This window comes from Harpia harpyja, chromosome 1 (genome assembly GCF_026419915.1).
Source record: "Harpia harpyja isolate bHarHar1 chromosome 1, bHarHar1 primary haplotype, whole genome shotgun sequence".
Taxonomy (NCBI): domain Eukaryota; kingdom Metazoa; phylum Chordata; class Aves; order Accipitriformes; family Accipitridae; genus Harpia; species Harpia harpyja.
Window position 1 is genome coordinate 13674092 of NC_068940.1, and position 15645 is coordinate 13689736.

The 15645-nt window shown below is 43.2% G+C and overlaps 1 protein-coding gene across 3 annotated transcripts in view; it reads left to right on the plus strand.

The window, feature by feature from the left end:
- Positions 1-15645, plus strand: part of SLC22A23 (solute carrier family 22 member 23) — a 119839-nt gene that overhangs the window by 90552 nt on the left and 13642 nt on the right. For 2 of the 3 annotated variants that reach the window (XM_052780096.1, XM_052780107.1), the window contains exons 6-8: positions 5491-5580; positions 10969-11071; positions 14135-14367. In XM_052780096.1, the coding sequence (XP_052636056.1) occupies positions 5491-5580; positions 10969-11071; positions 14135-14367 (426 nt within the window). The remainder of the gene's footprint in view (positions 1-5490; positions 5581-10968; positions 11072-14134; positions 14368-15645) is intronic. The other variant, XM_052780116.1, reaches the window with a different exon arrangement.

The following is a 15645-nucleotide window of genomic DNA, read 5'->3' on the forward strand; positions in this document are numbered from 1 at the left end:
CTCTGCCCACGGGTAGGGGTGATGCTTCCTGCGCTTGGCTGGTACTCGCTGTCAGATGTCTCTGGGGTAACTGTAGCTTCCATCAGTCAGTGCTAAAGGCATCAGTCAGCACTGGAACAGACTTCGTCCAGAATAGAAAAAATGTCACCATTAACATCAGTGCCTAATGAATGAAGCAGTCTTCATCAGTGAGGGGTGAAAAAGTCTGATTTGGGTCTGTGGTATTCATACCCAGGTCACTGCTGTGATTTCTGGTGCAGTTGGCAGTCTGGCGTTAATTAGCTTGTTTGCATGTAATTGTATCTGTCCTGGATCTGCGTCGCACACAACATGGCTTTGGAATGGAAATGCCATTTTTCTGGTAAAGTTCTGAAAAGCATAGGGGTATATGAGCAGCCATTAACCTGGTGACCTTCATCCCCCCCCACATCCTTTTTGCAGATCTTCCCCAGAGTAAATGATGGGTCTTGGAGAAAACCTATCTCTGAGGCAACAAAATGTCTCACAATTGGAGTTTCCCAACAAACTCTAAATTTGGCTTTTCTCAGCTAGTCAGCTTCTTGAATTTGCAGGTGAAATTAAATGTATTTTAGGGGAAAGAAAAAATAAATTACCTGAGTTTCCTTTAAGGAAAATGATAAAGATGCAACTATGTGCTAGAGGGATTTATTTAAGCCATGTATAATGATATTGTCCATGGAGGAATGCTAAGTATCAAAAAAGTTTTATGGCTATTATTCGCGACTGATTACTTTTTCCAGCGGTTTCGTGGTAGGGGTACACTCCTGTTTAAGGAGGGGCTCCCTTTCATGTGGAAAACAGAATGTTATTACACATCTTGATGCTGTGGATTCTCTGCCTGCAAATACATTTAGATATAGCAGTTGTCAGTACATCACCCTTTGCAAACTTTAAGTGATACAGAACACGGTCATTTCTATCTCCTTGTTGATGCTGGATTTGTTGGGCATATTGCTGGAGTTTTTCATTGTTTCTTCCCTTGCTTTTTCTCTTTAAACTCTCTCTGCAGCCCCAAATGTTAAGGCTTTCCTGACCCAGCTCTGTAGGGACGCTGCATTTCTGTAGGGAGAGTAAGAGAGGAGCAGTATCAAAAGAATGAAATGAGCTTAACTAAAAATTTTGGAAGGAAGGACCTTCTCTCTCATTCTGGGTGCATGGGAGTGTTGATGGTCTGAGTGGGGACAGGAGAAAAGTAGAAATCCCGAATGAAGAATGTAATCAAACCACAGGCTATGTGTCTCCAGTGGGTCAGTAAGCAGAAGAAAGCATTTCTCTGCTTTTGTGTGTTATAATCACATACCCATAGTTGCTGTAGCAAGGAATGAGTAAAAAGCTGGTACTTCTCTGGCAGAAAGGATGCCATGGAGCCTGATGTAGATATCCCCTATTTCCCTCTGACTCCATTGTTGAGCTTTCCTATCTGCGTGGAGGGGGTTTTGTTTGTGATTTGTTTTATTCTTTGTTTTCCATCTGAAAGGGCTGGAAACTGTTTTGCTCTAGTTAGGGGCCATTGTGTTGCTGTTTATTATTCCTCGCTGCATTGTCGTAACAGCCTCCTGTGATTGAATTACTCCCAATACAATTAAATGATAAACCGCTCACTTGCAGTCCCTTCCAGCTGGTAACCCCACTGTAATTTTACTCATATGTACCAGTCAAATTAGTGTATCCTATATAACAGATAACTGCAGGAGTTACAGTAGTTTCATGTGTACCCATTTTGGCAGCTGATACGAGTTCCATAATAAAAAGAAGTAGCAATCAAGTGGGTGAAGTATTTCTGGGATGGAAGAAAACACAATTTTTAATTGCTGTCCAAGCAATGAATAGGCTTATTTTCCTTTCTGAAGAATCACACCATTCCTATTGCCTGCTGAAAGCTTTTACTGGTCCATTTGGCTACGCTCCCATAGTGGAAAGTGCCACTAACCTTCTATAAGGCCTCTTTGCTCCACAGGGAGGCAGCCCACATATTGGGTGGGAAAAAAGGAAGCAAAATTTGTCTGCTGTTTTTGAATCAATCCATAGGGTGGGAGCAGTTTGCCAGTGCTCTTCTGGGAGATGTCTCTAAAGAGAACAACTAAATGTCTGGACAGTGGTCCAGCTGCAGTTGAAAGGTCCGGCAGCTGTGGTAACAACCCATGTCTGGAGAAAATCAGCATGGGCAGTTGATGGGCAATGCTCAGCCAGCCAGAGAGTACGCATGGCAAACAAATTAAAGTGAGGCAAGGGATGTTGATAGGAGTCCAGAGTGTTATAAATTAACATTGCCCTTATCTTTTCAGTAACCTGCCCCAGGGGTGTAACGTAGTGTCTGTTGTTGGTTGCAAAACCAAAGGAGAGCTGCCTCCTTGACAGCTTTAAGTGGCTTTATTTTTGAGTGATTGATGCACCTTGTGATTTTTGGCGGGAATAATTAGCCTTCATAAAGAGATTTTTGGTTTTATGTGGTCATATTTTCTTCTTTAATGCTTAAGAAATTTAGGTGTGCTAATTAGACATGGTTAAATCATCCCTATTGTTTTGAGTCTCAAAATTTCACCAGTTGGCTCAAGACTTTACCCTGGTTTAGAAATAAATGTTTAATTTTGTATCAAGGGAATGATTTTTATCCAACTGCATATTGAAATGTCATTTGTAAAACAGGCTTGGTGAGTTTTATTGACAAATATTTCAAAACATTATCCCAAAAAGTCAGCTTCAATCATGAGCAAATGAAATATTTTGATAATATTAATTCAGTACAGCTTTTTCACTGCCAGTTTCTCCAAAAACTTCCCCATGTCTTCCCTGTTCTCCTGTGGAACAAGAAACATATATTTCAGTGCAGCTGCAGGGCAGTCATTTTGACCTGGGTGAAAGAAAGCTAAGGAAGCATGGAGATCTGTTTAAAGAACAGGAGAAAAGAATGTTTTGGGGAATTGGAAATCTGAAAGCACCAGCTGTCCTTACACCTTTTAAAGGTGTGTTGAACATTAGGTGGCTTTCGTTATTTTGGTAAGATGCATGTTTTTTCTTCATGTGGGGTGAAGGGTCTGTTGGCTGGAACAGATCAACTGCTGCAAGCAGATCTCCCCTGCACCAGCACCTGGCCCTGCCAGTGTGTTTGGCTGTGCTGGGAAAGGCACCACTTGGGAAGCCGTACCAGGAGTTACCTGAGTGTCAGACTTGATGCTTCCATGGAAACTCCCCCTTGTGTGGTTCTCCTTCTTTTTCCCTGTGGTGGGAGACATTTCAGGTGGTCTGTAACAGAAAAATAACTGCTTGACCAGGCTGAATAACAAAACCTCCTTTTTGCTCATCTCTAGATGAAAATTGGAGTGCTCCTGTGGACAGACAGGTTATAGCTGTTCCTTTCCAAGGTTCCTTTCTAAGCTTGGAGAAATAATATTGATGTAATTACAAAAGTGGCCAGCAAAGATCAAGCATTCAAATAGATGCAAAGACTTTAGCGTGCAGGACATGTTGTGGAGAGGAAGAAGGGCTACGGTGCTGACAAGTACTGTGTGTGCATATGTGTGTGGATTGTGGTTAGGAAAGCTGTGGTTTTCAGGGGCTTTCCTTTTAATGAAAAAAAAAAATTATCATTCACCTTTCTTGCTACTGAGCAACATGCTTCCATGACTTTTCTTTTATAAATAAGCTAGTTCCCTGTTTTGTTTTGCTATTTTTTTTTTCCTAAGCCTGAGGCTTGGATCTATGTACTTGCATGCTTTTTTTTTTTCATTGGGTAAATAGCAGAGGGAAGGGTGAAAAAGCCTTATGTCTGAAAGTCAGTCTCTTTCCCTAATAGAAGAGATTAACTCTCCCTACAAAGCTTTACTCATACCCTTAGACAATCACACCTACAACTACGCCACTGTTTTAAAGCTTGTGGTGGATGAAGAGCTGGGTGTATTAGCTAGAGAAAGAAAACAAGTTCCCTCGTCCCGTAATGCAGGTAACTCCATGTGATGCTGCTACATACAAACCTGCCAGATGTGTTCCTTTACTAGATCCTGTTTCTTGGTTGTTTAATGTTGCCAAACTTAAATATCCAGTGCAAGTCCCAGGGGGCAGTCAGGTAAATGTGGGAAATTTAGTTAAAACAGTTCAAGGTGCTGCTTGAAGGCATCCTTTAAGTCTTACAAAGGACTGTGTGTCAGCCACAGAGATTTCCATCTCACACAAAACCAGCCAGTGATTTCTGTTGCCCTCTTGTATGTTAAATCAGCTTTCAGGAGGGGCTGGGTTTCTCCTGGTGGTTCCCTGTTGTCCAGGAGCAGGAACCGATGGAGTTTGTGCAACTCTTTCGGGACATGCAGTACATGATAAATAGTGAGTAACAAGAATAAAACTGATCACTGCAAGTCCTCTTCTGCTGGCTAGGTCTACAGGAATGGAAGAGGAGAGCCCGTGCGTGCCCTGACTGTATCCTTGGTGAGGGCCGTAGTAACCTCTGACAGCAGCAGGGTTTGGAGGGAACAGGGGGAAAAGGGAGCACTCTACTGAGGCCTTTTGATGCCACTGGGAAAAGCCAAATACGCTAGAAAATTAAAAAAAAAAAAAAGGGGGGGGGGTCAGCCTCTATTTAAGCTTGAATGACTCTTTCTCACTAGTTGAGTCCTCCTTAGACCCTCGCTGGCCACGCTCCAGCCCATCGCAGCTGCTTTGTGCCCGGCTGGCACACTGGCTCTTTGTCCGCAGTGCTACTTTTCCTCCCAGAGGAGCCGGCTTTACGGGGCAGGAACCGCGTGCGGAGGGCTGGCAGCGAGCCCTGCTGCTGCCCCGGCCCCTGTGCACCGAGAGGGGAGAGAGAGGATGGGTGAGTCTGGATGTGGATGTGAGGGGTAGGAGAGGAGACCTCGGGAACCAAGTGGAGGTGGAGAGCGGTAAGAGGGAACCAGTGGACAGAGAAGAGAGGAAGTAAGAGAGTGAAAAGAGTTGTGGGAGCAAAGAATAAAGACAGTTGGAGGGGCTTAGCGGGGCAAAGGTACTAGGGATGGCTGTAGAGGAAGAGGAGAGGAGGGCTAGAGTGTGGAGATCAAAAGCGCTGCGATCATTTGCTTCCCCCTGCCTCCAGAACAAGCTGTCAAGGCCAAGGATTCAATCTCAGCTCTCTTCTCTTGTGAAATCCACTGCTAAAATGTGTGCTTCACCCCTCCGTACTGCCCAACTCACCTGCCCTGCCTGCTGAGATTTCCTCCATAGCTCCGGTGCTAGATAGCAGCAATGCATGTGTAGGTATCTGAAATCTCCTGATGGCCCAGATAGGGCTACACACAGTGACATTTGATGTGTTCTTTGTGTTGTTTTTTGGTTGGTTTTTTTTTTAATGTTGGTAATGTTAGAGGAATGTAAACATTGACAAGTCGTGCTCTGGAAAATGCAAGAAGTCAGGTTGCCTGGGCAACCCTTGCTTGGCCTCCTGGCATGAAGGCATGATGATACAGCCTTTAATAACATGATTACGACCTATTTTTTCCACAGGGCATAGGATGGACGAATCAGTGCATAGGATGGACGATGCTGTGGGAATGAAGCTGTTGTCTGTTCCTCATTTGTTGCAGAATTTGGAAGGTGTGTAGTGAATGAGGCAGAGGGTTGCAGAAGGAAAGAGGACAGGCTTGGGGAAATGAAGCTGAATGCCTCCTGAAGAGCTGTACTCGTTCCCTGTGTCTGCCAGGGATGTTCTTGTACGATGATGAAAATTTCCCTGGAACCAGGCTCTTCCAGTGCTGTCACTAATCACAATTTCTTCAGTGTTTGTCTCTAGCATGTAATTCTGGGGCTTGGTTTGCAGAAAGCTGGGAGCATTTATATTGGCACCTACAAGGCTGCGTGATTTTTCTCATTCTGAACACAATTCCTTTGTATTTTATCTCCCTGCCTACAAAACAGGAATAATCTTTGTCCTTACTCTTACAAGAAGGTGGTGGAGATGATTTCGTCGGTATTTATGAAGTACATGAATATTCTGACAGCACTGTAGGAATGTCTCTGAGGAAACCTGTGATTTTGTACTCACTGGGAGGTTTGGATAATAAGGCTGAGGGGCACATGTTGAATGGGAAAGGTAGAGACATCACTAATGGCTGCCCATTTGCTGACTGTAGTGAGCATTCTGGGGGAAAAACTAATGTGTGATCATCTAATTAAGTGCTGTATCATAATGCATATGAGCAATTGAAGATTGCAATGGCAACCTTACATCTAGCTTTTCCTATCTTTTTTTTAATGTAATTAGAAATACAGGATTGAAACAAATTATTGCAATCAGTCCTTTGCTATTACAGTCATCGAGTTATACAGTTGCTCTTATGAAATGAGCTTCGTTTTAAATGCTGTTAGTATTTATGTCCCGTGCTTTTGTTGGAAGGCCATTCCAGACTCCAAATTGCTCTCGTACTGGGTTATGTTTTAGCATTCAATTCAAATACACTATAGCTGTCCAGGTTCTTTGTCTGTCTTCCCTTCCCATTTGCTCCTGTCTGTGACTGTCTTTATCTTAAATCTCTTTTTCTCTTTTCCCATGCTATGTGAGCAGACAGCAGCCCTGTTCCCTTGCTGAGCTGAAGTTCTCCTGTATCTCCTATCCTTTTATAAATAGGCTTGCCAAAGCTTTAGTTTCTCAAATATTGGTGACCAGAATTATAAAAGAACACCAGTATTCCATTGTCTGAATTGCAAATACCTCATGGACACAATAAACTGGTGCCTTATAGTCACTTGTGTTCAAGCAGTATATAACCAAGTCCATCACAATATTTGCTAAAAGCTTATCTTCCAGCAGAAACATTTCCCATTAGTCCCCCAGCATTTTACCCTGTATTTTGCATTTTTACTTGCTTTTGCCACACAGGGTCCTAAGCTCACCCAGTTCCCTCTAATGTCCCATTTCTGTGCTGTACTGCTGGCAGTGCTTCACTTTGTCACCAGCAGACTTCACTGGCACATTCCTAAGGTTTGTGCCAAGCTCCCTAGCGAGGTTATTAAACAAGATTTCTTTTTTTTTTTTTTTTGACAATAAGATAAGTCACCCCACCACTAACCTCCTGCCATCCACTTATGATTTCTATTTTTCTATCCCTTATTGCTGTCTGCCCATCAGTCAGCTCCTTACCCACCTCATAATTTCTGTATGTGACTTGATAGCCTTCAATATTCCTTCACTATTAGGCTTTTCAAAAATGCAGTGTATCAGGCTAGTCCTCCACTATAAAAATAAATAAGTAAATAAATAAGCACAAAGGGAGTTCATGGAGACAGAAGACCTAGAAGGTATAAATAACCCTGTGTACCAGTAACTCAGTATGGCTGAGAGTAGGTTGCTTCAGCGCTGCATTTCAGACTGGTCTACCTCCTGCTGCAGAGCTGTCATGCTCTGCGGATTGATTGAGCATCTGTGCTGGGCTTCCATAGCTCTTTTCATGTTCAAAGAGCTACTGACAGTATCGTTTAGCAGCCAGAAAAATCCAGCAGAAGTCCGTCACCACAGGACACTTGTCATTTTGGACATCCTTTTTCGGCTGCTTGATTTGAGCTTTGTCTATTTTGTCTTTGCCAAGTGATGCAGAGATGGGTGACTTCATTTGAAGGCTTTAAAGATACTTTCTGATTTTGAAAGCCATGCTCCCGAAACACAGAGGATCCCACGAGAATTCAGCAGCATTGGGAGCTGGAAGCTTGTAGGGTTCCCCTCCCCATGAGACTTTTAGTGTCCCAATGAATGGTTTTAATTTCCACTGAGATATAAAGAGTTAGCTTGTTGACAGTTTTCCTACTGAGCCCCTGAATAGTACGCCTAGAGTGTGTGTGGGCTCAGGAGTATGGGAAAACTCATAATGGGCCTCTGAGTAAATAGATAAAAATATTTTTTATTTTCCACACTCTCCCTTCTGGTAAATCAATCAGAACTGAAACGTTTCATGCAAATTCCTTCTGAACTGGTGACTTCAGTGCAAAATCAAAGAATAGGTTGGGGGTAGGGGGAGTTTTCCTGGTGTTATTCCAGTAACTGAGAGAGCAATAGTTTGCTTCCACAGGCTTTTAATAGGCATTGGCTTGACTTCTCTTTTAAGATCTTAATGTTGACCTCTGAAGTCCAGACAGCCTAAGAGCTGCCGCTCTCCTGATGCCCATCACAGTCAGAGCAGGTCCTTTCGTGCAAGCAGGCTACCTCCAAAGACAGCAGGCCACTTAAATGAGAGCCAGTTCAGTAGTTGATGACTTTTTTGCAAGTCACGTAGCTTATTTGTTGTTATCTGAATGATATTTTGCTTATTGTAAATGATTCCTTTTGCAGTAGGGGGTTTTTTTTGGTGAACGACTGACTGGTATATATAGGAATAAGGGATGGAGAAAGTAGTCAGAAAGATAGATGGTGTTGGAGATTTGGGGAGAATCATTCATCTGAAGCAGGTGACAGTTTTGGAGTTTTAACACATCATAGAGGGATGGAGGAGTAAACAGCTGGCAGAGCTAGAAGGCTTTCAGTAAAAAGTCAGAGCTGTTTGCAGTCTTTGGTGTAAGATTTGAGGCCAGATTCTTTTTCTTTTTTCTTTTTTTTCTTTTTTCTTTTTTTTCTTTGTTTTTTTTCTTTCTTTTTTCTTTCTTTTTTTTTTTTTCTTTAATCCTTGTAATGCAGCTACATCTGGAATCTCCTCTGGGACTTTTTCATATAATGATGCTATGTATCCATGCAGCATAACCCCCATCAGAGCAGAAGCAAGGGTCCGCTGAAGGGAGACTGCTGCATGAGGCAGGGTAGAGAAGGGGAGAAATCTCCCTCCTGTGTGATCCTCGCTGCAGCTGAGCAGAGGAGGTGTTTGGCAGTTCACATAACCCACCGGCTATCCATTACTTGAGGGTAGAACAGCAGTTCAGTGAAAAACACTGACAAGAATTAGTACAGAAAGACTGATTTATAAGAAAGGTTAAAGGGGGCCTGGGTGCACATGAGAAGGATGCGTGACAATAAATAAAGAACATGTGGATTGTAGCAACCCCTAATGTATGAACAAAGCAGGAGTGGAGGGCAAAATGATGTTTGGCTCCGAAGAGAAGTGTAACCAAGTTAAGTGTCGCTTCTCTTAATTTTATTAAGTTGTGGCTCAATAAAGCACATATTGAAAATAAAATCTACTTTCTCTTCCCAAAGAAAAAAAGTAAAAATTACTTTGAGAAACAAAAAAAACCCAAATTAAGAAAATCTGAAGAAATGGTATCAAGGACTGTCTCCTGCTGACAGAGGAGATGTTTTCCTTTGACAGGCCAGATCTGGTCATTCTTAGACAGTTTGAGTGTGAACCCTTATGTCCACATGAAATCTGTGCTATGTGTGGTGTTTGGGTGGTGATTTTCATTGTTGCCCTTCAGCTGAAATAGTAAACAGTCACGGACAGCTTTTCAAAACCTTGTGCTGCTTCTAGTGCTTGCTTTGACTTTTTCATTGTAGAAGGTTTGGCTTGGGCTCAATTATAGGCTTCATAACTATGTTTTATCTAACTGCGTCAGTTGTTCTGAATTATTTTATTCCCACTTACTCCTTTCCAGAATCTTGCTACAAAAATCATTTTGACCTTGCTCTTTGAGATTAGGTACCATCTTTTTTCATTGCTTATTTTTTTAATATAGCCCTGATCCATTGCTGAGCCTGTTGAGTGCTCCTGTAGTACGAATATTAAGTTGACCGATTTTCTCTTTTGCTCCACCTCTGTTTTTATGCTTTTGTGAGCTTCATGCTACGTAGATTCGGGAGAAATGGCTGTTATCAGGTAGTAAGGAAAGTAGTATGGCAATATTCTGCTTAAGTACAAACATTAATGTAAAATACCCTTTGCTGCTTTTCTCAGAAGCGTTCCCTGTAGTTAGTCTAGACAGAAGACCAGGAGTGACCTGTGAACAGTGAATAGCTCAACTATTTGCATATAAATAGCGTTTGTTTGATTTATTATTTTTTATGATACAATTTTCAAGTAAGAGCAGACAAACGTGCCTTTTGTTTTGTTTGTAAATTCAGGTGATTTATCTCATTTTTTTCCCCCCGCAGCTTGCTTTTGTTTTTCCCTGTCTTGCATCTCTTAAAGAGATTGCTATTCAGTGGAGTAAGACAGAGGTCGGGGCAGGCCAGTGCGGACAACTGAGGACACCCGGGCTAATTGGGTATGCACAAAGGGAACACATGCACAGTTCAGAACAGGACCACGCTGCTGCCTTTAAATGCAGTCAGTCTAGAAAGCAGCAGTACAAGTCTTTGCCCTAAAAAGCAGTCCTAGTCTGTACTCTTGGAGTGCATCGTTTTTGTGATGCTTCTTTATAGCTACAGCTTCTTCCGTTTTTACCGGACTTCATGCCCTTGCAACTGCCTCACTGATGCAGTAGCTTGGAAACAGTGGTTTTGTTGGTACGCTTAGGTAGGTGTTCAAGCTCTAACCTAGTGATATTTGGGAAGTAAGCAGTCCCCTTCATTTTTGTCTGGTGCGAACAAGAATATCAGATGCAATGTTTGCAAGCCTTGTGTGTTACTATAGCACTGTCAAGAATCTTGTAACAGAGCTAAGGGACTGTCTTTGAGAGCAATCCTGCACAAGCACAGTCCTGCCTGTGGACATTTAAAAATTAGCAGAATCCTGAAGTTCTTCAGGAAATTTTATATCACACTTGCTGGGATCAAGCTCCATACTGCCCCCATTCTACATGCATGTTTTAAACTGGGAGAAGGTTTGGGGTGTGAAGGAGTTCTTGTGCAGTTCTTCAGCCCCAAGACAGTTAAGGGAAGCCCGGAAGAAAAGGAGAAACCTGAGGTGGACTTTAGGCAGGTAGTTTAGCGTTTTTATAGCTGCTGTTAGTGAAATCAATAGTGTCCTGCTCTCCAGAATATCCCTCAGAATATCTGTAGTTCACAAGCAAAGCTTATCCTCCTCATTCTCCCCAGTGAAAGAATAATTTTCGTTTGGTTTGTTTCAGAGCTGGAAAAGGAGATTGCCAGGAGACCGAAGAAAGTCTGCATTGTTAAAGTGGTGGGAACCAGGAACCTGTGGAAAAACATCGTAGTATTGTGTGTGAACTCGTAAGTCCGATCTCCTTCTGTTTGAATAGTTGTGTGGTAGGTGAACTGGAAGCAGTAATGGGAAATGATGGGGGAGCTCCTCTGTTTCTTAGTGTGGGACCCTTCACTAGTGTCTCTGATAAATGATCCTGGAAAAACACCAGCTGTTGCAGGGAATTATTTTTATGGCAAATGTGGAGGAACTCATTGGCCGTTTCAGGGAGCAGCACCATGTGTTTTCTCAGGTGTCGTGCTGCAAGTGCATTGCTGTCATCAGTGGTCTTGCATGGATATGTGCTGGTACATGCTCATGCATGCAGACATCTGCTGCTGGCACCCTGGGTGGGATTTTTGAAATCATTGATGCCACAGGAGTGCAAGTTCAGTTGTTTACATCTGATATATCTGTATTGCAGAGAAAGATGTTGCTTGCCAGTAAATACAAGCCTGCTCCCTTGTATAACAGCTGTCCTTGATAGGTCTTCAAAAGCAGATTACAAAGTGCTTCAGCTCTCCCAAATCGCATATGGGGCACGCAGGGAGAATGTGCAGTCTCACACAGAGCAATGTGATGCCTGTGTCCTAAGGCTTCAGCTTGAACATGCCTACATGGACAAAACCAGGCATCTGCCTGAGGGTTTTGCAGGCTACAGGCTCCGAGACCTTCTGCCCAGAACTGAGCACCTTGTACAGAGGAAATAGATGGGCTGCAAATTTAGCCTCTAACCAAACCCAATTTCTGGAAGGGCAGCAGCAGTGGATTTTCAAATTTTTCTATCTTATAAAAATGCTCATTTGAATTCCTTTCGTTATTTTTTTCAGATGGGAGGTGGGGAGAACACTGGAAATCCCCCATCCTCTGCTCTGTTTAGAAGTATGTGGCTCTCTTGTGGCTTTTTCTTCATCACTTCAGGGACATACTCTGCAGCCTTCATTCCTGTTAGCAGGCTCATAGATCAGTCATAACCCAGAGAGGACAGCCCCTGTGCTGGGCAGATCTGGGCAGTCACCCAGAGGCACACAGACTTCAGGGATTGGTCTCCAGTGTCATCGGTTGCAGAACCAACTCTGGTTTTATAATTTTTGTGTCTCTCTCCCCCCTACCAGTGGGTGACTTCTTCTGTTCTGAAACAGCATTTTCGTCTTAGGCTGAGCTGGTAGATTTAATAGCCAGTGTTAACTGTATTTGTGAAAAATGTTTGTGTGGGGAATTCTCCCCTTCTCCCTCGCCCTTTTTAATTACGCACATTTGGAAATTCCCTAAACCAGAACTAGGCAGCCCAAAGAGTGACTTCTGGCAATAGCACACAGAGGCTGTTTGCTGTCCAAGAAGCGCATGAAGCAGATGTGTGTTTGAGGAAATAGCCTTCATGTTTGTTTTTAGGGGGTGGAAAAAAAACTATTGAATTTTAATTCTGTTATTCCTGTTAGATGGGGCTCTGCTAAATTTGTGTAGCATGGAACATGGAGAAGGAGCCTTTTGCAGGGAATTATGAGACATCAAGGGAGATAAATGTATTTAGTTTTAAAAGCAACTGTTCTGAGCTGCTTAGCCAGTTAAGATAATAGAGTAATTCCTGGGGAAGCAGGCTGGAAAGCAAAGTGCAGATGATACATTAATTTGCTTTATAGGTCATGGCCTAAATAACAACTTTAGCAAGTGTGTTGGCATGCACAGAAGAGAAAGAGAGAAGATACACACTGTTTAACTCTGCCCTCTTATTAAATATTGTTTTGCTGATTAATACTTCACTTACAGGAGGAATCAGTTATAATCTAGATATCCAAAGCAAATGACATTCTTGTATAAGAGCAAGTACTTGTGCTGGGTTTTTTTAGAGGGGAAGGTGTTTGGTATTGGGGGTGTATTTTTGAACTATAGCATTGATTCACAAGATTGCAAGAGAAGTTCCCCAGGCCCTGGGCTGTCATGCGCTCAGAGATTGTGTATTCCCCCACCTGTTTCTATGCTTATATTAATATCCAGTTTACACTGACGGAGCTTCAAATTCCTGACGTTCAGGATAGAGGGCTAGCAGTGTAATGTACCTGCCATTCATTTTTTGGAGACCTGGACCCACACCTGCTGCTCTGTCAGGCACAATTAATTTGTGACAGGAGGTTTGTCTGATCTAAATGCCAGGGGCAGGAGGCCTTTGCTGGCAGGGGTTTTTGTGCTGCGATGGGGACAGTTGGGAGCAGTAACCTCCCATAGCAGCTCTGCCGCAGTTTTGTACCCTGTCAGGGGTGATGGCTGGGGCCTCTCATCTGACTTCTGTACCTCCAGATCCCTGCTCACCCTTCCCTCTTCTTCTTCTTCTTTTCCCTCTTCTCTCTTTTCTTTTTTTGGGAGGCAAGGGGAGACAGGAGAAAGAGGAATGAAATAGAGTGGCAAGATGTTGATCACTGGCATCACGAAGAAACTTTTAAAAGAAGGGTAGATGCATTGCTGTGAAGGGTGGTGTAAAAATGTAGATTGAATTAGGGCTTATCGTTTCATCACTGTAATAATCTTTGCAGCACGTGTGACCTCAAGTACTCATTTCTAAGGGATTTTCAGTTGTAATAGGCTAGCTTGGGAAGTGAGATGCAATCTTTAGTACGACCAAATGCCACAGGCAGGTGGGTCTTCCTGGAAGACACATCTGTATTGCGTGGTGTTTTGCTGTTCAAGCACACAGGCTGCTTCATTGCAGCAGCACTGGCTCTGTGGCTGTCAGCAGATGCACTGGGAACAGAGAGACGACCTTCTCAAGATAGGGGAGTTCTGAAATACACTGGGATAACCAGTCACGTGCTAGGAGTCATTATAAAGTTGCTTGCACCCTGATCTTGAGCAACAAATGAAGCCAGTAGATTGCAAATGTCTGGTTGTATAGGGGTTTTTCGTTTGTTTCTTATGATCATTGCTTATTTTTACAGTATCACCTAGAAGTCTGAGTAGAGTCTTTTTGTTCCAGGTGTTGTATTTCTGCAGCAGAAGAAATTCTTTTCCCATTAACGTGTTCCCAAGTTGAATTACGTTGCAGTGCACGGCTGCCTTCTCAGCAATGACGTCCTCTTGCCCTCTCCTGTTCCCTCTAGGCTGACTGGTTACGGCATACACCACTGTTTTGCAAAAAGCATGATGGGGCACGAAGCGAAGATGGCGATTACGCACAACTTCTATGCAGACTACTACACCATGGCTGGGATTGCACTGGCATCCTGCCTGGCCATGTGCCCGGTGGTCGGGTTTCTGGGGAGGAGAGGAGGACTCCTGCTTTTCATGATCCTTACAGCTCTGGCATCGCTTCTGCAGCTGGGCCTTCTCAACTGTAAGTTGGAGATGAGTTTTTCTGGACCACACGAGTTTGCCATGCAAATAAGGGAACAGAAAATACTAGCATTTCCTTTGCTTTGCTCAGATTTGACATGCTGTACACCTGCTTAGTTTAAGAAGCTGAATTCATTTGAAGGATTCCCCAAATACTTGTTGTCTTAGGTTCATTAACAAAAGGCATTGTGTTCTGGATGAGTCCCTGTGGTGAAGCTCGTTTGAACATTGGGGCTGCTACTAGAGCTGTCACTTAAAAGCAAACAAACAAACAAACAAAAAGCACTTTTAATTTTATTTCAGTGGAATACCCTCTGGGGAAAGAGCTGAGTAGAGGTTGGAAAGGGAAAACTTTCCCACTTGAGTCTGTTTCTTGAATAGCTTCCAAACAAGCAGAAGTTAAAGGAATAGGCGTATGTCCTCTGCCTGCTCCAAGCGTCTTGCTGCATGCGAGTCATATACAGGTAGCATGGAAATACGTAGCTGAGAGACCCTACTTTTAACATGGTATGTATGTGTAGTCCATGTGAACGTATACGCACAATTTCGTGAGGTGTCACAGCTTTTCAAATGGGTTGTTCTGCCAAAAGCAAGAGTGTCCCACCTCCTCCTTTGCAGGCAGTGACCTTTCTCTGGCCCTTTTGAGCTGCTTCAGGGGTTAAAACTGCTACAGAAATATTCCCTTTCCTTTTTTTATTTTATTGCCTTGTCTTAATTTTCTGTTGGTTGAGGAAGTTGAACGTGATGGATCAGAGAGGTGTTGAAGCAGAGGGAAGGTGGGATGTGCTTTGCCACTCTCACAGTTACCAATCATTAGACCCCTGTCCATGAAACCTTACCCAAAGGAAGGGGGAAGAGGGATGAGACATGCTTTGGACAAATTGGCTATGAGAAAAACACCAGAATATTGGTTGTTGCTGTTTTTCATTTCCAAGTTTAGAAATAATTAAGGGCTTTAACGAGAAAGAGTTTCTTGCATTGAAGATGGAAAGATTTCACGTTCCTGCATGCTGAAGGCAACCCTGAGCCAGCAAGAGCTGTCCATATTTACAGACCGTGTTTCCTGAAAGCATTTTCTAAGTAAAGCTTTAGCGAACGTGCTGTTTGTGGGAGTGTAGAAGGGAAACAGGGAACCTCTTTCATGACATGGAGGAAACTCCAAAATCACGTGTGTTTGCTCCCACCTTGGCACAGATGTTTACAGTCCCTTTGAGCATACATTTACCATGTCCAGCTGTCCCAGCTGAGAGTGGGAGAAGCCGCCTGGCCCCATCTCATT